The sequence below is a fragment of the Anolis carolinensis genome, chromosome 6 (genome assembly GCF_035594765.1).
Source record: "Anolis carolinensis isolate JA03-04 chromosome 6, rAnoCar3.1.pri, whole genome shotgun sequence".
Taxonomy (NCBI): domain Eukaryota; kingdom Metazoa; phylum Chordata; class Lepidosauria; order Squamata; family Dactyloidae; genus Anolis; species Anolis carolinensis.
The window spans coordinates 25,446,412-25,470,895 of record NC_085846.1 but is presented as its reverse complement, the minus strand read 5'-3'; the positions used below and the strand labels follow the sequence as shown (position 1 = coordinate 25,470,895).

Sequence of the window (24,484 nt, the reverse complement as noted above, 5' to 3'; positions counted from 1 at the left end):
ATAATCCAGAACGTTGGATAAGCGAGTGTTGGATGAGTGAGACTCTACTGTACTTGATTTCATACCTCATATGAAAGTCAGTAAGATACATCAGGTGTGCTGTGTTCTGATGTTTGCTTTCAGTCACACTCTGTACTGTTTTAAGTGCAACTTAAAGAGTTTCTGAAAATACAACTTACACTGTCCAGACCCCAGACTACTACTCATGCTGCCAAAGATCAAAGGCAATCTGGAGCAACAAAGCCTTGAAAGCTAGTGGTGACCCAACAGGGTATACCTTTTGCCTTTGCCTCCAGTAATGGCTTCTCTATCACACCAGGGGAATGCTCCTCAGCTGCTGTTCGAGCAGGAGTATGTGGGGATCGCCTGTGTGTGGATGAAGGGGACGGAGAAAGAGAAAGGCTGCTGCAGCTGCTACTGCTGTGCTCCACTGGTAGCAGCAATGAGTCTCTAGTGGCTCCTTGGAGTGGGACTGGGGCTCTGTGGCCATCGGGGACGTCCAGAATCTAGAAGAAAAGAAGACATCTCTTAAGGATGAAGAGGCAAGCAGGAGTGCTCAGACCAAAGGAGAGAACGGGATAAAAATGATTACTGGTTTCTGCACTTTTGCTAGAAAGGCTTTCACAAGAGCTCACAAGACAGTCCCTATTCATAAGCCTATATCCGAAAACAGCATACGACATAACGTAAAGAAGAATTAGAACAAGCACACTTACCAGTTCTTATGCAGTCAATCAATACTGAACAGCTGGAATGGAAAACATTTAGAGAAAAGAAAACTAAATATGGATGGCATTTTAACAAAAACGAATAGTGTCATTCCACTTTCAAGCACTCTCTTTGGCAGCCGGAACAAATGGGTGAAAATTACAGCATGTAGAGAAAAAGGAAAGCACAATAAAAAGGAAAACAACAAGTTCCTCAGATAGAAATGCCCACTATATGGAGTTAGGAAAAGATGACAGCATGTTGTTTTGCCTTTTTGAGTATGCATAAACTTCTAGTTTGACAGAACAAAAGCAAATGAAATGTATTCTGAACTGAGAATGTATGATGTAGTCATATGACATGACATCAGTCAGATTTTTGTTAAGAGTCTGAACTTTTCAAGACATTGCATTTCAATGAGTGCAAAGTGAGAAGAGATCACACTATATTTATATTGGTAGTGCAAAGATGGTTTGAATAGCAAAGGTAGCATTTCAGATTAGGCACTATTTTGGCCTCCCTCAGGATGTCTTGCTCTTGTCAGCCATAACTCACTCTGAGAAGCTCCTCATCTCCCTGTTCCTTGACAAACACTTCTTCCAATTCTTGATTGATAGCATCAGAGCTGTTGTGCAAACACGGGCTGACCGATACAGTGGCCAAGGCTGGAAAGGATGCTGGTGGCAAAGCCTGCAAACAAGAACATGCAATATCTTGGTAAAGAAGTGACTGATAGCTCTGTGCAAATAAAAAAAAATCCCTCAACAGTAACCAGGACTTAGTGTGCCAGTCCCAGCCCAAGACCTGTTATCAACACGTAAGGGTACCTTGAGAAGTTTATTGGTCTGCCCAGCCTAGGACTCTCTGCCACTGGCCGTTCAACTTGGAATCTATAGAATTCAGACCCTACAAGATTTAGGGAGTCTGTCTAGTACTGTGGTCCACACAGGCAGGATAATTCCTTGCCTCCCCCTGATAACATAGACACAAATCTATATATATAAAAGGGTGATGGAATCGCGGCACCGAGCAAAACCACAAAAGTAAAGGCCCCCCAACCTCGAAATTTGACAACACAACCCATCATCCACGCCTTCTGGTTGAAACAACAAAAAATCACGTCACGCACCTCCACATGGACAGAACCCACAACGCACCATCGGGGGCCATGCCGGGAGGGAGGTAAAGAGAAATCTCATGGCAAGAGGAAAGGCAGGCAATGGGAAAAAGCTGTCCCCTGGGTCCTAGCGCTGTAATGTTTAAAGACTGTAATGTTTAAAGGAAACTGTAATTATCAAGGCTTAAATGTGGACTAAAGTCAAAACATATCAAGTAGTCTCCACTATTTAAACAATTTCTGAAGACTCCAATTGGATTTGGCAACCCTTACAGTTTCCTTTAAACATTACAGTCTGGAAGATACTACTGTGAATTACAACAGTTGACTGTACTTATTATTTTCATTATTGTTGTTAACTCTCAGGTAATAATGTTTGCACATGATGCTCTAAATAACATAGTGCATTTTATGTTTTGAATCTTCATAGTATTTGCTTATCTTTTTCACATAGAAAGAAGATAGCTCTATACTCAGAGAGGCCTGACTATTTCTGTGGCCCTTACATGTCACATCTCTTTTTATGTTTTGAACCTTTAGAGTGTTTGCTTATCTCTTCGACAAACTCCTGACAGATGGCCAGCCAATATCTCCACAATCTCCACAATAAAAATAATAATACAATCCTACAGTCACAGAGATAGGAGAGACCCCTAAAGGCCATCCAGTCCAACCCCTTCCTGCCATGGAGAACACAATCCAAACATTCCCAACAGATGGCCATACAGCCTCTTGATAATAATAATACTAATAACAATATCACGGAATCCTCATGTTTCCAGACAGCCATAAGAATCATCCAGTACAACCTCCTTCTACCATGCAAGACCACACAATCCAAACACTCCTGACAGATGGCCATACAGCCTCTTGATAATAATAATACTAATAACAATATCACGGAATCCTCATGTTTCCAGACAGCCATAAGAATCATCCAGTACAACCTCCTTCTACCATGCAAGACCACACAATCCAAACACTCCTGACAGATGGCCATCCACCCACTATAGAATAATAATGATGATGATAATAAAGATAATAATCATGATGATAACAGCAACAACAATAATAATAATAATCATAGAACTATACCATCCAGTAATTTGGAGACACCCCTAACGGCCATCCACCCCAACCCTTTCTACTATGCACCAAGACACAATCTAACCATTCACAACACTTGGACAACGTATGCATACTATACAATTCTACACAGCGACAAAGACCCCCTTCTACTCTCACCACTTTCACATTCCACAAACAACCAAATACATACTAAACATAAAGACAACCATACAACAGACATTCAATACCACCACTAACTCAAATTTCTCACCAACACCACCAAACAACGGCACAGCAACGCGTGGCCGGGCACAGCTAGTACACTATAAAAACAGTAAAAGGTCTCTTCTAAGGCCTGTTAACTAGGAGATAAACCAGTGAAAAAATCTGGAACCATCTACACAGTGATTACGTAGTTTTAAAATTGGCCTCTGAGCTGTCTCTGTAACAGCTATCAAGAATTGAAAAGGCCTGAGGGATATGATGCACATGGAACATGTACGTTTGGTTCAAAGCACAGCCCTGCCATTGTTTCTAAGAGCAGGAAGGGCACAGATGGCACTTTGAATAAGCCCCATTCTCGTGATCTCCATGTTACCACCAATATGGCAAAGTGATAGAAAAATTGTCAAATTCCTTGCGAAGTCATACAGTGGTGGAGAGAATGGTTCCGAGTTCTCTACTGCCCTAATTGGGACACCATGGTTGAATACGTTAAGCCCATATTTCCAGGGATAACATATAACCTTAGGTTATAACCACCTTTTTGGATAAGAGTAAGAGAAAAGGAAGATTTCCATTATACCTTGGCCAATGAAAGCACCGTATGATCCCCCTGCACTGGGGAGCTCTGGTCTTTCTCTTTGCTGTGGTAAGCACCCAGCTTTGTTCGCTGGAGCTGCTGCTTCAGTTTAGCAATCTAGGAAATAAGAAGTTGAAAGAGTTTAGTATTCTTAATGTAACAGCTAGCTACTCTTCATAATTTTGCCTTCCGGTTTGCAAGGGTACATATCTTTTTGACTAACTGTAAAATTATATGATTACAAAGCTGTAAAATAAAGGTATCCAGTGGCAGCTTCAACATTGCTCTGATATGGGGCAGTTGAAGCAGTCTGATTCTGACCCTGTGCATTTCCTCCTATTGCTGGAACCATAAGTGACAGTTTAGTTCAAGTATCAGTCCTCTCTCCTACCGTCAAATATCTTTGCAAGCACTATTATTTGTCTTATATCGCCTACCTGTATTTTATAATGTGTTTTATGAATACTGATGTAAGTTAATAATAATTTTAACCGATTTATATTGCACTGTATAATTTTTATATATGCGTTTTATTGTAAGCCGCCCTGAGTCCCCTGTTGGGTGAGAAGGGCGGGATATAAATGTTGTAATAAATAATAAATAAATAAATATATCATTTGCTTCCAGCAAGCTATTCTTGCTACAGACACACACACATGAAATGAAGTTGTCTGCTCTGTCTGTTCAACTGAAAAAATAATTCAACTAGTACAGCTTTTTAATGAGTTGTCCATACACTAAACTACTTCATCCATCCACTAAAATGGATTGGCAGGTGACAATGTGCAGTTCATGGGCTTCACCAGTCCACGTTTCTCCACTCCAGTATATGAACAGCAGACAAGGAGTAGTGAATCAGGCTCCTTACTAATAAAATGGTTGGCCAGTTTGTATTTTATCGTGGATCTGGCATTTCTTGGATAATCACAATGCAAGCATTATGGCAACATGTCTTTTTGGCAGTTTCATTTTATTTGCAGATTGTGCAACTGAAGACTGATTTCATTGGAGTTGCCAAGCAGATCTCTCACCTCTCTGCGATGATCTACACTACTCCATGAGGCAGAACGCTTATGGACTGTAGCTCTCCCCATCCCTGTGTCATGCCAGGATACAGGAGTCTGCAAAGAGATAAAAAAGTTCCTTGATTACTGACCATTTCATGACTCTCACAATCTTAAAAAAGGATAGTACCAACATGGCAGCTTTAACCTTCAAGAGTTATTCTGAAAACAAACAACTTTAAATATCAACACATTGTCTTTTAACAGATTCTATTTTAATAGAGGCTGTTTTGTTGTGACTGCGCCTTCGGGGATTATGGTTGATGGTGATGGAATTCGAAGAGGAAGAAAAAACCCTCGTGATGAGGGTTCACTGGAGGAGTTGCGCAGGAAGCGACTTAGAGAGCTATATGGGGGATCTTCTGAGGAAGATTCAGATGGGGAGATGGATGCTGAGGAACAGGTGGTGGCTGGGGAAGCGGGCACTGAATGGGCACAGCCACCGGAGATGTCTGGGGATTTGAGGTCTATGGATACTTCTGAACCTGGGGTTTCTGCAGGAGCTGATCCCAATTGGGATGCTTGGAGAAGGGAGGATGGTTCTTTAAATGTTCATGGGGCTAAGTGTGGGCAGGATGATTGGGACTCCGACGAATTGCTAGGTACTCCAGATCCACGAGCTCTAGCTGTGTGGAGTTCAGACTCTGAGTAGATTTGGGACACCTGGTGTTTGGGTGTGAGTGTTTGGTCACCCAGGAGGAAGGGGAATAAAATGGGAATGTTTGGCCACTGCACTTTGCGTGTGGCAAGGTGTTGCTGAGGCGCCATTGGGATCTCTGTGCTTTCGTGAAGACTGGACTTGGACTGTGATTCGGATCTGCTGATACCATCTTTGTGCCTTTTCGTGGACCTGGTTTGGATGACTGCACCCTCTTCGGACTCTGGATTGGAATTTGACCTGGCTTCTGTCTTCGCCCTCTGACTGACTACTTCTCCCGGCTTCTGACTACTGGTTTGTCTTTTGGAATTTCTGCTGCCTCCTGACCTGACCTTGGATTCTTCTGACGACGGCTATTCATCATCCCTTTGAGGCTCTCGGCTTATCTGCACCGTGGAAGCAGTTTTACTGCTTTCCTAGTTTGTTTATTTTCCAGCAATTAACTCTATTTGTTTTCCAAAGCTGAATTGAAGCGTTATTTGGTTTTTTATTGAATGCCAGCATGGGAAATTAGCGTGGCTCGTTTTTGAGTTATTATTGTCCAATCTACTCTCGAAACACTGATAAGTGAAGTGTTTCAAGGATATTTCCTGTGTTTATGTTATTTTTTGGCTTATCTTCGGAATAAACTCTGTTTTGTAACTGGCGTCTGACTCTTGACAGTTTCATCCAATTTATATACCTGGTAATTTATTTTATTTATGTAAATTTATTATTGTTTTCATGTTGATGTATTTTATTTTATGTATTATGTATTTTATGTATGGCATCTTTGTGTGCTATTTTGTACGCCGCCCCAAGTTTCTATAGGAGATGGTGGTGGGGTATAAATAAAGTATTATTATTATTATTATTATTATTATTATTATTATTATTATTATTATTATTATAATTATCCATCTGTGAATGGAAATTCCCCCAAGGGATTGTCAGGGAAGATCTGTAATGAAGATCTACTGACATGCTTACACATTTTCAATTTTGAGGGGGATGGGGAAGAAGAGATAACTGAAATCCAGATTCACACTAACTGTTCCCATGTGTGTCGTCGAAGGCTTTCATGGCCGGAATAACCAGCTGCATGGCTATGTTCCAGAAGCATTCTCTCTTGATGTGGGCAAAACATCAGGAGAGAATGCTTCTGGAACATGGCCATACCGTCCGGAAACCTCACAGCAACCTCACTGTTCACATGTGTGTTCCCTACATAAGAATAATTCTAGTTTTCTCAAAGAAGGAAAGCCTTTTCTTAGAGGTTTGCTACTGTGCAAGTAGACTTCACCCATACTTAAACTACCTAAGTCTAGATCAGGGGTCCTCAAACTACGGCTCGCCAAGGGAATTTATCCAGGCCCTGTCACCATTCCTAGGCTGCCACCATTCCTTCCTTTCACACTGCCACCATTTCTTTCCTTTCTGCTGCCCCTGCCACACACAACTATGGAAGGGAAGGAAGGCATGAGGGAAGGATGGAAGGAGGAAGGGAGGAAGGGAAAGAGAAAAGAAAGGAAGAAAGGGAATGAAAGGGAAGGGAAGATTTTAGCCAAGCCACACATTCTCAGACTCAGATAAATACAAAGGCAAATCCCATTTGAATAAATCTCGACAAAAAACCTGTGATAGTGTGAAACGTCTTGAAGGCACACAACAACAACAACTATCCTAATTAACGTGACTATCTCATCAGCTAAAAGCAGACCTATGTTTCCCATTGAAATATGGTAAGTTTAAGTTGGTTAAAATGTACTTCATTTTAAAGATTGCATTATTTCATATTTTTGCATTACAAACAAGATATGTACAATGTGCACAGGAATTCTTTCAATTTTTTTCAAATTACAGTCTGTCCCCAAACAGTCTGAGGGACTGCGAACTGACCCATGGCTTAAAAAGTTTGGCCTAGAGCTTCAACATAGTACTTTTGGAACTCCCTCACTCCCAAATTACCAAGACAACATAACCCAATCTAATCTCCGCAATCTACAACAAGCTTTTCTTTAAGATGAAACAAACCAAAGATGCCTGGTTGACAGTCTATGTGGATGAGTTCCTAAAACATAGTGTACTTCCCTCTCTCCAGGCAGCCTTCAAGATCAGCTCCAGTTGGACAAGATGTGGTATGGACAAAGCTATTAAGTGACAAAGTTTAGGCCTCCACTAGATAAACTGCCAAGGCAATGTTAAGTAGCTTTCCAAGCAGCCAGAGTGGCCTCTTTGGAGAAGCTTTAGGAAAATGGAAGTCTCGCTGCTCTTTAAAAACAGCCCTCCTGGAGAATGTTCCCATAATAAAGAGTACAGAGCCCTTGAATAATCACTTAGCAACTGGCAAAACTTTGCACGTGCTGGAAGCTGAGCTGCCTGGAGAAGCTCTTCAGACATCCTGCTCAATGAAGAATGCCAAAGGCCCTTGCCTTTCCATGCCAAAAGAAGAAAGGGTTGCTAAATGTGTTGGGTTAATTCTCGGTGAAGAATTATCACCTTAATGTTTAATAAATGCTTTGGAGGCAGGAGGAAAAACCCAGAATAGTGTCATTTGAAGGTAGCTCCTTAGAATTTGAGGGGGAAATGCCTTCCAACTATGGAGCTTTGGTCCTGGGGGTAATGAAACTTATGCCAGAATGGAAGTATCATACAGCACCAATGTTTCATGTTATTTGCAAGAGAAATCCCCTAACCACAATGCCCAAAAAACTGCCTTCAGCCTGGATTGTGAAGAGCTTGCGGTTGCATACCTCACCCCTAATAGGAAAACCCCATCACAGTGTAATGAAAAACTAAGTTAAGTTTGCAGTTCTTTCTACTGCTTGAAGGGAAAATCAGTTATTGTTATATCTCTGCAAACTCCATAGAAAACATCAGTACATGAAACTCTACTGCAGCAAATCTCTTAGATGAACTTGGCTCAATTAGAATATATATGTCTAGATTTAAAGGACACAAGATTTCAATCTTTAAGGCATATTCAAGCTATGCTTAGAATTTCTTTATAGCGTATCAGGTACTATGTCCTCAAGAACAAGCCTCCAGTAGAGTGGTGGGCAGTTTACAATAACACGTTTCTGATAGTGTTCCAACAGCTTCCTCCAAACAGGAAAGGAGAGAAACATAGCATCATAGAATCTTACATTTGGAAAGGACAGAAACATAGCATCATAGAATCTTACATTTGGAAAGGACCACAAGGGACATGCAGGAATACACAACTAAAGCAAGATGCCCATCCAGTTTCTGTTTAAGATGAACATCCAGTTTCTGTTTAAGGACCTCCAAAGAGATCTTTAACCACCCTCCAAGACAATCTATTCCACTGCCAGAAAAGTTCTTCGTAATATTTTGGTGGAACCTTAATATGAATAAAATCAGAAAAGAGAAGAAAATTATTTGAGAAACAGCTACATTTGAAATCACAAGATCAGGCAAAGTGTAGGGAAGTTGTGCCTGAAATCTCTTTCAAGGTTGTAATAAAAAATAATCTTGTGTTGTTCACACACAAGAAAGTGAATCAAGGTGTCCACAAAACAAAAGTTATTGAGATGGGTCTGCTGACATTTACCTTGCTATTGCACAAAGAGGGAAATACTTTAGCAAGTCAGGGAAATTGCTGGATTTCCAGCTATTCGTGATGCCTTCCGAATTGAGTCTATGGCCTGTGCATATTATAATCTATTTCAGACTTTTGCAATCTCAAAAGCAGTAATTCCCATGTTGACTGGGCAAAATGGGAACTGCAGTCACACATTTCCATAGGTAACTTGGTTGGGAGGACTGGTCTAAGTCAATTATTATCCTAGGGACAAAACAGCAGCATGAATGTGATGCCACTGTACAAAAACTTGACAGAGTGGCTAGAAAATGTTTTCTCAAAGTCTAGGGAAACCTGAATATGATTTAAAATATGTATTAGTAAAGCCAGCTTTGCACAGACTGGAATAGTCCTTAATATGATATCCAAAACCAATAATGCAGATTATTTCTACCTATTAAGGTAAACATTAGGCTGATGGCACTTCCAATTATGGGCCTACAGTGGCGGACCGCCTATAGTCCCCTGGACAACTTTCTCATGGCTTCGCACTGTATCAACAGGAAACCTGTCACCAATGATTGGTGAAACCTGCCACCTAGAAACTGAAGGTAGCAGTCAAGCCCCAAATACACCATCATGTTTAAGTTGATATAATGCCTTAACAAACCCCAATAATGTCAAGGTACGTAGTCACAGGATAGTTTGAGGATTATGTCAGAGCCACAAAATCTCATGATGGCTCTGACAGACAAGATACATACTCTCATTTTAGATAAATGTGTAATTATTTTAGAGAAACAGAAAAAGACACACTCATTCAGTCACATGAGTCACCACATATAGTCTGAAATAATAGAACCTAGGTGCAGATTTGGCACCACAGTGTAAGTTGACCAAAGTCTGAATGTGATGAGAAGTACTTTTGGTGATGGCACCATAGCTCTAAAATTCTATCCCCAGGGAAGCTTGCCCAGTGACTACATTATGGCTACAGACTGCCAAGTAATACATATTTGTTTTTCCAATCTTTCATGCCCTCAGCCTGGTTGTGCTGGGTGAATAACATGCTGATATTGTACATTTTAGCAGTGCTGTTAACTTTTTATGGTGGTTACAGGGATTTGGAGCATTTCAAGCTAAAACTGGTCAGGGCACTTCTCTTCATCCAAAGTCACAGAAGAAACAGTACCACTACAACTGTGAACACTGCCAACAGGACTGTCTGGTCACTGATCAAGCAGCCCTAGTTTTGTTCCATGTATGCTTCTATGTAGTGCAATTAAAAATGTTAAATTTGTCTCCTAATTGAATAGCTGAAGTCATCCTATTGTCTCAGAAGGACTGTTTGTTGCTCTCTAGAAATATGTAGAGGTTGCTAAGGGTTCCTCGATGGCTGAAAGGCTTCCCATTTCATCCGGGAGCACACATGCCTTGTGCTGAGCAAGCTCTTCCATTGCAAGAGTCATTTTTAAAGCAGCACATGGCACCCGGCCCACAAACCTTATATAAGGGGTTTGGCCCAGAGCAGCAAGTAAAGATGAAAAAAAGCTTGTAGCAGTGAGCCCATTCCAGAAGGAAAGTGCCAAAGGCCAGCTGCCTCTGTAACAAAAGCCAAGGGAAAATCAAGAATTGCCTCAAACTGACACAAACACCACATGGAAAGCCTTCCCTAGAAAGCTAGAGACAAAAGAAAAAGACATTCATGCTGTGATATATTCATGTGCAAGGCATCAGGGGAGTTACGCCGAAATATGACCAATATCTGCTCCATGCAGAAGTTACATTTACCGCTTAGAATGAAACACACTTTTTTGGCCTTAAGGTTCGATGCACATGTTTTATGAGGACTATTATAGGACTTCTCCAAGATTTTTCTCTGATTTGATTTGCTATAGTGCCAAGAATCACAGGAGTAGCAGAAGGCTGGGTAAAATATTTACCAGGCAAGGAGATACCATGATCATTAAGCTTCTTTCCATTTACTTTTTTTTTTACTGTATAGAGCATTCAATTATGCTGGAACTGTATCAAATATGATTGGCTATTGCTGTATCTTTCAACTAAGATCAATACAGTAATGATATTTTTGTTTACATACACTGATGTCATTAAATTTTAGAAATCAGGGCACTGAAAGATATTTTACATTTGTTTATTAATTGTTGTAGTCTGTTTTGAGTATCTAAAAAAGGACAAACAAGGGCAAAGATGGACTAGATGTTGGACTGCAGCTCTTAGAATTCTACACTACTGGCTATGATGCTGTGATTCAGCAATTAAGATCTAAGTAGGACTAAGGAAACAAAAAAATGGGACCAGAGTCTGACAGTCTTAAACTTCCCCTTCTCTTTTGTAATTGATTATTTGAGTATTTACATAGCAATGTATACTGGTTTCTTCTTCTCTGCCTTCTCTGGATATAACTCCACAAAAAAATTGAATCTCAATTAGCCTAAAACTCTGCTTCATCTAGCTTCAGCACTGTATCTGAGACATGTGCTACTGCCCCAGTCTTTGATCCTCTGTAAGGTAGTCATGATACCTGAGTAGATTTGTCACTCATATGTGCTATGGCGGCTCCATCAGCATCCCGAGGCCACTGACCCAAGAGGTACGATCCAAGGACATTGTCCAGGGAAGATGTCCGCCGCACTCGGGGAGGTTTACTTCGGCTGGCCTTTTCGATGGGGCCAACAGCACATGGAACACTAGCTGGATAGAAAGAAGGAGAAATACATTAAGCGGGTCAGCTTATTCAAGAAGCAGAAATACATGATGCCGGTCAGCTCGTTCAAGAGTCACTATCTAATCTCTTCTAGCAGAAGCAGCAACTTTATCTGCTTACTCTCACATGTGCCTTTGATTACTCCAAGCAATGGGGGGATGGAGGGTGTCTGACAAATGGTTGGAAATATCAACTGGCTCAAAATACAGCAGCTCAAGTATTCACTGGAGCCCACTTTTTGGATGACAGAACTTTGATGTTCTGCCATATTCACTCGTTTTGAGTTTCTTAGCCCAATTCAGTGCTGATTTCAATCTATAAACCCTTGCAGTCCAAACTCTCCACTTGCTTAGGTCTTTGAAAGAAGGCGCTCCCTCCACAAAGCATTTTAATATAGAGCAAATAGGGATACAAGATAGGACCCTTTTTCTGCAGCAGTGCCCAAAATGTGAATCCAACTTCTCCCATTGGAACTTAAACTAGAGATTTCTCTTAACTCCTGCCTGGAAAAAGGAAACACAGAGGTCTGGCTCATCAAATTGATGTTTTATTTAATTGTTTTTAGATGTCTGACCAAAACAGTTAGAAGGACACATTGATTCACACCAAAATACTTCACTTTTTTAAAAAAAATTGCCCTCAACTTCCTACCTGTTACTTGTTGATTCTAAGTTTTGTTGATATTGTTGGGTTTCTTGGTGTACCTGGCTGCTTTAAATATTTTGCTGAATTTTGTTTTTGTTTCCCCTTTCAAGGCTGAAGTTTCATGTCAAACAAACAAATAAAATGTTTAAAAAACAAACTAGACTCAAGTTTCTCTTGGAGAGGTCTGTGGTAAGATATGAGTCTAGTTTGTTAGAAGGCAGCATGGTCTCTTGCTGGAGCTGGAGATGTTTTACTAGGACCAGACAGTAAGGTTCCATGGGTTGTGGAACCTAATGGCTTAGACCACTGCTTCTTAGACTATGGGTCCCAACCTCAAACAAAGCTCTATGTTGGAGCCCCAAAAAATTTGGCAACACTAAAAGTTTTCTGAACATCACCTAGTGGCTGCTTTAGACATTTACACGAATTTGTTGTACAGTGTTTATAGTGGACTCTGCAGAAGTTTCAGCTGTACTTCACAAGAAGGAAAATCAGCCTGTTCAGCAAATCTTGCAAATGCTGATTTGTTATCAGCAAATGTTTGATTTTATACCTATTTTATATATCTATATACGAGGTCACTTGCAAACCTCTTGGACCTAAAGAGGTCCCAGGTGAAAAGGTTCAAGCTGCCCTAGTATAGACTACAATCCCATAATCCTTTCCCATTAGCCATGCTGTAAGCTTCAGAGAGTTGGCTCAAAACATCTAGATCAGGAATGGGCAAACTTTGGCTGTCCTGTTATTTTGGACTTCAACTTCCAGAAATACCAGCCAGCTTACTGGTTGTTAAGAACTGTGGAAGTTGAAGTACAAAACACCTGGAGGGCTGAAGTTTGCCCATGGCTGATCTATAGGGCCATAGGTTCCAAACATACTTTTCAACCTTGCTAAACCCACTCCACATGCAGATCAGTTGAAAGTGTGCTCTTCTGTACGGCTCCCACTTCCCACTTTAAAATACACATAAGCAACAAGTAGGAGAAAGAGTTGGGCATGGCTCCATTGGCTCCAAGAAAAGTGATCAGGCACCCCTAGCAGTTGAAGACTCAAAATACATTTTTGGCCTCCAGCACCTGAAATGCAAATACAAAACTTAAAAGTGTGAGAAGACATTCCTCCCTTCCTAGCCCCATATCACTCAGCAGCCTTGGGCGACTGTCTTCTCTCCCCAAATTCTTCCTTGCAGGGCTGGAGATGAAATACAAGATGGGATGTCACAACTTTCAACCCTTGGGATAGAAATCTCATTGCATTTTAATATATTCATTTCCCAACAACTTCTTGAAAAGAATGCATTCACCACCCTTATTTTAGGCTGTATGCCATGGATTGGTCCCAGTATTTTGTTTTGGTTTTTTTTTACCACTGCAACCTGGAGCCCCTTTACCATTGTAGAAGGTCTGGTAACATAGAAGTCTCCTCAATATTTTTTTAGAATTTCCTCAGAGTATTAGCACAAGTATTTTTTTTACATTTTATTTACAATGACGAAGGTTGTAGCCACATAATCACACATTGAAAAAACATATTTTTCCCAGTATTCTATTGGCAAATCCATTCTGGAACCCAATCTTTGGGGTTATGTTTCCATTCAAAAAACTCAAATTTAAGCTTCGCTCAGCCATGAGACAGAGATAGTGATGCAGTGTGTGCTGTGGATGCAAAAGAACTCAGATTCAATCTATTGTATCTCCAAGTAAGCCTCAGGTTGAGAAATTGTTCTCCGGAAATGTCCTGAGTTAAGACAGATCAATGCTCCATCTCACTTTAAGGCAGTCCCCTGTGTTTTCCTTAGGAAACTTGGGCAAGCTAAAATGCTTAGGCTTAGTTTACATATTTATTATGAATAAAATTGTTATAATGACATAGTATGCCTTTCTATTACACTATAACACATTATTAGTACATTTAGAAAAGTACCAAGGTCTACAAAGCTGAGAGGCCCTTCCCTACTCTTGTATTTTGTTTTTTTCTTTTCTTTTTATCCCCTTGCCTTTCAATTCTTCTTTCCCGTTGGAAATTATCTTCCTTCACCCTGATGCACATTCACCTTTTCCCTAGTTACGCTCTTATCAAGCAGAAACCCATTTCAGCACCAGAACTAATCTGAAGAGTTTAGGGCCTGGCAAAGGGAATTATTAGTGAAATATTACTTTTCCACTCTGGAGAAAGCCATATTCCAGATCTGATAAAGCCTCTTCTCCCCACTGGTTAAGGAAGGTGAATGAAATTTGTGCCACTTACTGATTAAAATAGCATGCCAGGCTAGATATACAGGTCAATTAAATAAAGAAAGTTAAAATTATTAAAATAATATAATTATATAAAGAACCTTAAAAAACAAATTAGCATTAAAATGTGCACTCTTTTCAGGGTGGAATTGTCTTGGGGCTATGCTGAGACATGATGTTATTATAGTACACAATTACTTATTAAAACCTCAAGAAGGATGCCATGATCAAGTCTGGCTTTGCTACTTGCATACTTATGCACAAGGGCTCACTCTGCAGTGAAGGAAAGGTACAGTGTATGAGCTCAAACACACTTTCTGTTTCATGGGTCATAAGCACAAGCAAATCCATCTCTATAAACTCAGGACCACCTTCCAGAAGTTACAGGCCTCCAACTCCAATTATTTCTCAGCCTTGGCCTTTAACAGCATCTGCGCAGACATAACACATATGCAACATGAAGCTCATTACAGCCAATAGCTTTAAATATCACCTCCATTGTAAAGACAACCTTAGGATCACACTGATGTCTGTACAGCTTTGGAAAGCATTAATTGCAGATTAAGCGCAAAGGTCCCGTTGGCCAAAAGCCAGACATTAAGAGGTTTGGGGTAAGAAACTTCTGTGAAAATGCAACTACAAATCATTGGTCAAAAAAAGATAAAACTTCTGTTGCAGGACAAATTTCCCCAGCTGTTTGCGAATGGGAGGAGTAGTGCAAAAATGGGGCCTTACCCTCCTACCTTACTTTGCTGTCAAGTTGTAAATCAAATGGAAATCCACAAATCTATGCTGGTAAACGCTTATGACATCTTTTTTGTATGTGTGTGTCAAGAATGACTTGAGAAACTGCAAGTTGTTTCTGGTGTGAGAGAATCAGCCGTCTGCAAGGACGCTGCCCGGGTGATGCCCGGATGTTTGATGTTTTACCATCCTTGTGGGAGGCTCTCATGTCCCTGCATGGGGAGCTGGAGCTGACATAGGGAGCTCATACGCGCTCTCCCTGGGTTGGATTTCAACCGGCAACCTTCACGTCAGCAACCCAACCCTCAAGTCAGCTTCTGCCTGCACGGGGTTTAACCCATTGCACCGCCGGGAGCTCGATTATGACATCATGAAAGATTACAATAATCTCTCCACCACACCTTCAACATATCATAGGGATGTGTTCTGAAAGTGAAAATATTGAACATAAACTTCAACAGCTATTCATCCCATGCCACTTGTCCCCCAAACCCACGGAGCAACTGCAGGATTGAGAGGAATGTCACTATAAACTCTATGAGTTATTCCCTGACATTTCTTGGGCCTTCAAGTTTTTTTCACTTTGCCTGTCATAGATGTGGACAAAATGTCAAGAGAGAATGCTTCTGGAACATGGCCATACAGCTCAGAAAACTTGCAGCAACCCATGAAAGCCTTTGACAACACATTTTCACTTAGCTCTTCAAAACTCTATAGCTCCTACTTGCCAACAGAATACAAACTTCATCCACTTCCCCATTTAATGATAACAAACCAAGAACATCGGTTCCCCTTGCAGGAAGAATATTAACCACACTTCTTATATGAGAACACGATATCATACTCATAATGATGAGTTAGCATTTTTTGTTAAGCACTTATTAGCAAAGACGGAAGGCACAAATAGCTTTTAAGAATCCTTTGGAGTTGTAACTCATTTATAGATCAGTTTAGCACTTCTCAAGCTTAGTCTTCCAATAAATCTTTCACCATTCTTTCTGCCTCGGTAACATGGATCAACATAACCCAAATACTGTGGGGCCGGGACTGATACTGATACAAGTGGGAGTCACAAAAACCACCACCAAGCAGGAAAGCTCTGAAGCAAAGATTTCTCCCCCTAGATCATGCTCAGCCACGACGCTCCAGGCCACTGCACTTAAGTAGAAAGAAAAATGCCAAATGCAGCCCAAGGCTGGGGATTGTTTGTTTTTTATTTAAATGTAAATTAATATGTGCTCATAAAGCCGGGACCTCCTGGTGTGCTGCCAAGGAGGAGATAGCTGGCAGCTCCCAAGTCTGAGCTCCTGACTCACAGCAGTTTAACAGCTATTTAAGGCTTCTCTTGACTGCTTGCTGATTGTGGATGAGGGTCTATTTGAGGAGTATGCAGCTTGCAGAGGTGCCTGGGCTTAAACCCACATGGAAAGTTCTGTTTCCAAGGTTCTGGCCTTTAACCAGAGAGATCTGACTATTCTCTGGGCAAGACCCAGAGTGGCACAAGCCACACTGACCCTCAATCCTAGCCGAGGACTGACAAAGCAAACCCTGGTCCCTATAATTCACTGCCGCTGCTGAAGGCATGTGGGAAATTACCAGCGGCTGCACAGTGTTAGCAGAGCTGAAAACACTGCAGCCCCACAGCTGGATTGAAGTGCTTTTCTGCTCATGTCAAATTGAGGCAGCTAAAAATACACCCAAGGCAGCAAAACAATGCTTGCTGCAAGACAAAGATGGCCTGTGGGAAAAGCAGAGGCAGGGTGGAGCGTCCTGTTTACAGAGCAGTTCAATTATCAGCTGAGACCATTAGGGTTGGGACCGACCCAGCTCCACCTGGCTGTGTGTCCTGGGATTGGCCCAAGCTCTGTTCGCTCACTAAGCATCTTCCATCTGGGCTGTGTGGGGAGATCAAGATGGAACTGCCCTGAGATAATAGAAACCTCGCTATCTCAGCCCACCAGTTTGGCAGCTGTCTCACATCTCCTCCTGCTGCTGTTTGGGCTGCTCCTTTTTAACTTTTAGACTTAAGAAAGCATTGACATTTTGATAGGGGAGTCATGAGGAGAGGACAGGCAATGATGTGCCCTTTCTCCCTCTAAATACTCAATATATTGTCTCTTGGTGTTTTGATCACAGAATCATAAAGCTGAAAGAGACCACAAGGTCCATCCATTCCAACGTCATTCTGTCAAGCAGGAAAAGCACAATCAAAGCACCATCAACAGATAGCCACCCAGCCTCTGCTTGAAAACCTCCAGAAGAGATTCCACCACACTTCAAGGCAGCATTTTCAATTAGTGAACATTTCTTACTGTCAGGAGGTTCTTCCTAACGTTTAGCTGGAATCTTTTTTCCTGCAATTTGAATCCATTGCTCCGTGTCCTAGTCTCCAGAGCAGCAGAAAACAAGGTTGCCCCCTTCTCAATGTGACATTCTTTCGACTATTTAAATATGGCTGTCATGTCCCCTCTCAGCCTTCTTTTCTCCAAGCTAAACATACCCGGTTCCCTCAGTCATTCCTGCTAGGGCTTGCTTTTTAAAGCTTTGATCATTTTGGTCACCCTTTTCCAACACATTCCAGCTTATCAATATTGTTCTTAAATTGTGGTGCCCAGAACTGGACACAGTATTCTAGATGAGATCTGACCAAAACAGAATAGAGTGGGACTATTACTTCCCTCAATCCAAATACTATGCTCTTATTGATGCAGCCTAGAATCATGATAGGCAATCTATGGACTTCCATGCAGTTGTGGAACAACTGCTCCCATTAGCTCTCACAATTGGCCATCCTAGCTGGAAGTGATGGAAAATGCTGTTAAGAACAGCTGGACATTCCTGGTACAGCTGGAGCACTGATGAATTCCCACATTCATTTCTTCACTGTTTACACCGTCAACACAAGCAGGTATTTAACTTGGTGCTGCTTCTTTCAACCCATGCCAAGAATGAATAGTTTCCTTGGGTTCTCATTACATTAAAGTATGGGTGTGCCAATTCTCTATTTCAAAGCAGGGAACTCTCCTACAAATAGTGACATTCAGGGTATAAGAATACAACTTTTGGACAAACTTACCCTGATCCACATTTTGTGACTGTATCATGAATATTTTTCGCATGTATGCTAAGGATGGCACCAGGAGTGGTTCACATTCAGGACACAGATATGTTCAAGCTCTTGCATGTTTATAACATGCAGCCCCACCCCAGACATGTAATATTACAATCTGGAAACATCTGTTTTTACAAATCCAGTCACCCTCTTGCACTTGGAGGTAGTTCAGAAACTATAGAGAAAACGTCTTGGTAGATATTGCAGCATTCAATGATCTGACAAGACTATTCCTGTGGGTTATGAGGGTTTTTTTCCTATTGTTTTATGCAATTGTGGGTTGGCACTTATAAAGTGTTACATTTCATAAACAGTCATCACAACAACATAAAGGTGCAAATGTTACAGAAACCACAAATTAGAAAATGGGTCACAAGAACCACTAGTTTCAGTAAACTATATTAAGACAACCAGGAGCCCTAATGCAAAGTCAGCTACAATTAGTAAGCTAAGGAAGTTGTCACCAAGTGAAGTACAGCGTATGCCAGATGGTTCTTTTATGGTAGTTTCATACTATATGCCATTAGGTCTTGTGGGTTTAAGTGCCAAACAGGTTGAGGGTCTATGTTTTTGTTGGGTAAAAATGTTAATTTATGATCATGCGGCTCAGGATTAGTAGCACTCAAAAATTGTTTCTGTACTGCATTCTGAGATCAACAGTCTGTGAAGGCTAAAAGGTCTTCTTCCTTGTTAACTTCTATGAACCTGAAGCATGATACAATGAAGTCTGCAGTCAGCAATTGAAAATCCCAAGACAGAACAAGCATTCTGATCAGCTATGAAGACACATTAACAAATACACAAGGAAACTCAACAACCTGGTGGAAGTCAAAGATCTCACAAGCATTAATGACTTGGTAATGTTTTGCCTATTTAAACTGGGGATGATAATTATCAGAAAACTGAAAGCTCTGTATCTGATACTCAGAACAAAATAAGATATAATCATGAATTTTATCCTGAAAAGGCTGAAGGGGGAAATGGCAGTGGGTTCAGATGCCACAAATTCCAGGAAGACTCTGGTTTGTCCTTAACTTTAAGCCAATCTACCCCAACCTGGAGGTATCTACTTGCATCTTTAATGTAATTCCAAATGGCTAATGATCAAGGCTTATGGGATTTGTAGCCCATAACACCTGGGGGGAAAAACCTGGGAGCCCAATGGTTGTCTGCCCATGCAACTGTAAAAAATCCAGCTCGTAGCAAAGACCAACTATTTTGACTTTTATTCCCTCTAAAGCTTCTTTGCAGGAAAAGAGCCAACATTTGTTCACAACATAAAAGCTCTGCTCCACCAGTTCCATGCAGCTATGTCCACCCACACTGATGCAGAGTGGAATTTTGTCTTTCAGCATCCAAACATTTTTCATTCTGCCAAGAATACGCCCAGTATGCTCCATTTATCAAAGATCATCCCAACCTACTCCACCCCCCAAAGAAACAGCCAACCTGCCTGGCACTTTTAAAGACAAAGGATTTTCCTTGCTGAGCACTTGGGCGGGTGTGCACAGCACCTAGGCAGCAAGGAAACTATTTGGCAGAAATGCTCCAATGAAAAGCCCTGGCTCTAGATGGATGAGTCAACTCAAAATTAACAGCAAGTTCCTGAAAAGTGAAATATCACCTCCAAGTTCTATAAACGAAAGAGTGGAAGAAATTCTTATTCGCCCTGGTGAGAAGAGGAACAGCTGCCAGTTATTGGTCAGTCCTAGTCTCAACTCTTTACTGTTTTCCATAACCTACTTTCCACCAGCTTATTACCCTGCAGGGATATGTTGACAATTTGGTTGCTCTGTAGCAGAATCACTGGAATGGAGGCAGAAACCTGAAGGCCCCAAAGGCACCGTTGGTTGATGCTAAGGGATTACGGTGATGGCTATTATACCAGAGATTCCATTTTCCACTACTAGGAAAATAAAATTCAGCAGAATGAATTGAGTAAAAAACACATAAAGGTAACCCTCTTTAGAATTGAGAAGTTCAAATGGGTAATCCTAAACTGGGCAACAAATGAAGCAAGGATGATTTATCTTTTCTCAGCAGGATCAGGTTCTGTCCCAGAACAAGCACATATGGCGGCTACCTCACTGAACAGCGAAGCTCCTTCCATTAGCCTGGCTGGGACCAGCTGCTATTTGGCTTTTTCCTCTGAAAGAACTGTCTCCATCCAAAGTCACTCCACCCGGTTAAGTCAGGAGGAAAGGCGAGACAGCTCAGCCTGCAATATCAGATCCACGGCCATTTGTTCTAAGAGAGAAGGAGCCAATCGCCTGCACTTCCATTAAGAAGTTTCATTAAGCAACACTGGGAAGGAGTTTATTTCTCAAATATATTTCTACAACGAACTCAGGTCAAGATACAATCAAGAAAAAATTAAACACACATGTGATGCCTTTATTAAGATCGATCAAAGTCCAACTAAAGCAGGCATACTTTCAAATTCTCCAGATTTTTTTTAAGGCTATGCAGTATCAAAAAAGTAGAGGAAGAGCAGAATAGCGCCCCCCCCCCCCCCCCCCAATAAAACTCAGCAAAAAGGCTAGGCCAGGTGCTGTGTAGAGCCTTCAGTTAGACTCATTCAACTTGGGAATGAACAATCCACTAATACAATGAGTAGGCAACTATGTACTTATATATCTGGCAGTGCATCCTGGGATGAAGGATAAATTGCCATTTCTAAAAGTTCAAATATTGTGAACCGTAAGCTTTGTCCCTAGCTTTGGGTGGAAAAATACTGCTTCATGAACACAAAGAAAGAGGACAGTCTTCACACAAGCAAAGCTAGATAATTTTTATTGGTGCACTGGTTAAAAAGTCAACTGAAGCCAAACTGTGGTTGGAAAGGATGCAGTGAAGAATCTCTTTTTGGCAAAAATATGGTGGTCAATTCATATTCATTATTTGGCTTCAGCTGACTCTTAAAAACCTAGTTTAAGATCAGTCTAAAATAAAAGCCACTAACCAGAAACCATAATCAAATAAACAATGTTAAGTCAGACACAAGGCATATTACTAAAACCCAAACGCTTTGGTAAATAGCTGTGTCTTAATTTGGTGTGAAAATTGGGCATAAATGTCAGCACTGATGACAAGTAGTACATTGCAGAAAAAATATTCCAGAGTCTACCAGAGCTGGGAGGCTGTTGACACCTCAAACTCATTTTAATTTTGTGTGTCTCTGAGATAATAAGACATTTTGTTAGATCACGAACAGCCTTGAGGGCTTTAGAAAAATTGTAGTATATGAAAGTAACATCACATTTAAGAATGGAAATAGACAGGGCTAAGCCTGGTAATCCATTTTGACCAATATGAGAAGTTTATCCTTAACATGTGCCAAGTACCTTCCCAAAGAAGCACACCAATTCCTAAATATCGCAGATTTTCTGAATCACACATTGGAAATCTGTGTATTAGAATCTTTGTTTCCACAGAACTGGCTATTCAACATGGTCAAAAGTTAGGGATTCTGAGAGTTGTAATCCAAAGTTTGGGTGCTAGAAACAAGATTTTCTACTTCAGTCCCCAAATGTTGAGGTCCCTGAAATAAGGCATGCAACTATACTTCCTGCAGGCTGCAACCTCCTTCGCTGAAGGGCTGAGGCAGTTGCAGCTAACTAGTCAAAGAAATTGTATATGAAACAGAAATGGTTCACCCACTAAATTTGACAGAATTATTTTCTTTATGGAACAGCTAAGCTCTCCACTCTTCTGGCATGAATTCCTGATCAAGATCTCAACTCTGTATTTAAAAACTGTCCATAAGCCAGGTTTTAAGCCATCTGTGCAATGATCATGCCAGACAAGACGACTTGGTTTTTACCCCAGTACACTGGAGGGTACTCCAGGAAGAAATAAATGACTTGGATGTAAGATGCAGGAAATAAGTTGACAGATTTTTTTCCAGCTTAGAGAACTGAGGGAAATTAATGAATGGCTCATGGAGCTGTTTTTGCCACTGAGATGAAGACAAGGCCTACATTTTCCAACTTGGTGAAAAATAAGATCATGATTGAGATTATAGCCTTCATTACAGCTATTTCAGGGTTTTTTTAACTGTGTACCAAATTTGCCTACTCACACTCAAATGTCTCGGCAAAAAGCAAAGGATTGCCTAGCATCCGCTGCTCATCTTTTTCTTCTTTAAATACGAGGACTATCCACAAAGTAGGTTATGTTTTGGAATTAAAAATGAACAAAATATAGGAGAAAACATTTACCATATGCAGTTGAAAGCCACTCCCAAATACCACTTCTCAACATAGTTGCCATTCAAATCTAGGCACTTACTATAGCAATGCATGAGCATGGCAACTCCTTCCCCGCCAAACTCTGCCACTTGTAAGCCCTGGCCAATCCTGATTGCTTCTCCTCAGGAGCCTATACCGCTCCTCCAGGCCGCTTTCCAGAGCAGGCCGAGCAGGCCTTCTTAGGTAAGCCTGCGCCTTTTCCTTGAGCTGGCAGGAAGGGAAAGGAAGCCGCAATGTTTTGATTCTCTCTTGAGATCTCCTTGCAAAAGAAGTGAGAGCGTGGTTCTTCCTTGCTTGTTTTTGCTCCTCTCTTCCTCGTGCATTCACTGTTCAGCCTGGCTGTGTTTCAGCATTGCAATAGCATGGGGATTTTGCTGTTTCATGGGGACGTCCAGCCCCACGCAGCAGGTCGCACACTGTTGAGGGCACAAGCGGCAGAATTTGGTGGGGAAGGATTTGCAAAGCTCATTCATCGCTATGATAAGTGCCAAGATTTGAATGGCAACTATGTTGAGAAGTGGTATTTGGGTGTGGCTTTCAACTGCATATGGTAAATGTTTTCTCCTATACTTTGTTCATTTTTAATTCCAAAATGTAACCTACTTTGTGGATAACCCTCATATATCTAATGATAACCTAGCTTCCTTATATAAAAATGAATGAAAGCAGAATTACACGTTCTAAAGAAAGTCAAGGTATGGAATCTTAGTATTTTGAGTTGGGGGGGGGGGGGGGTACTTTGAGAAAAGAAAGCTGTTTCCCCATTTGCTGCTCTGCAAACTATTTTCCCCCCAGGAAGTTCCATAGTGAGGGAGTAGGAGAGGCCCAGAAACATTTCACAGCAGCTGTGGAATAAGAATCCTACCACAGGGCATACCTTGCCCTCAATACTTCAACTCCCCCCACCCCCCGGGTCAATGTATCTTGCCATGGGTAGGACAAAGGGAAGAAAAATGCTGTGAGGCTTTTATCACACTTGTATGTAAGCCTGAGAATGGCCTGGACTTATATATCTATAAGTCCAAGCCAACTTATAAAAGCAAAAAGGTACAGTAGAATCTCACTTATCCAACATAAACGGGCCGGCAGAATGTTGGATAAGCGAATATGTTGGATAATAAGGAAGGGTTAAGAAAAAGCCTATTAAACATCAAATTAGGTTATGATGTTACAAATTAAGCACCCAAACATCATGTTATACAACAAATTTGACAGAAAAAGTAGTTCAATATGCAGTAATGCTATGTATTAATTACTGTATTTACAAATTTAGCACCAAAATATCATGATGTATTGAAAACATTGACTACAAAAATGCGTTGGATAATCCAGAACGTTGGATAAGCGAATGCTGGATAAGTGAGACTCTACTGTACAATTACAATGTTTGTGAGCATGGTTTAGCCCTGCTGCAGGTCAGTCTGTGGATATGTGCTCAGCAATGAGTTTTAAATAATTTTATTTATAGACAAGCAAATGTTGTATGCCTTCAAGTAATTTCTGATTTACAGTGATTGTATCACAGGGTCTGCCCTTGTCTTTCTCTGACGTTGAGAGAGTGTGACTTGCCAATGATTACCTACTGAGCTTCCACAGCTGAGGAGGGGGTAAAAACCTAGCCTTCAACTGTAAAACCACTACACCATGCTGGGCCTTCAGATACATAGATATAGATATATAATGGATAACTAGACAGAGATGACAAATGAACACATAGACTGATGTGTTTAGTCTGGATACTCCATCTCTTCTGCTCTTCAAACGAAGAAGCATGAAGACATGAACACTCAGAACTGTCCCATATACTACCATAATAGCATTTGGCTAGATT

The 24,484-nt window shown here is 41.0% G+C and overlaps 1 protein-coding gene across 1 annotated transcript in view; it reads right to left on the bottom strand.

Moving 5' to 3' along the window:
- fam117a (family with sequence similarity 117 member A) overlaps window positions 1–24,484 on the bottom strand; it is a 39,116-nt gene that overhangs the window by 4,437 nt on the left and 10,195 nt on the right. The window contains exons 2-6 of the mRNA XM_003222661.3: window positions 11,486–11,655; window positions 4,727–4,816; window positions 3,699–3,812; window positions 1,264–1,398; window positions 278–506 (exon numbers count right to left, since the gene is read on the bottom strand). Of these exons, the coding sequence (XP_003222709.1) occupies window positions 278–506; window positions 1,264–1,398; window positions 3,699–3,812; window positions 4,727–4,816; window positions 11,486–11,655 (738 nt within the window). The remainder of the gene's footprint in view (window positions 1–277; window positions 507–1,263; window positions 1,399–3,698; window positions 3,813–4,726; window positions 4,817–11,485; window positions 11,656–24,484) is intronic.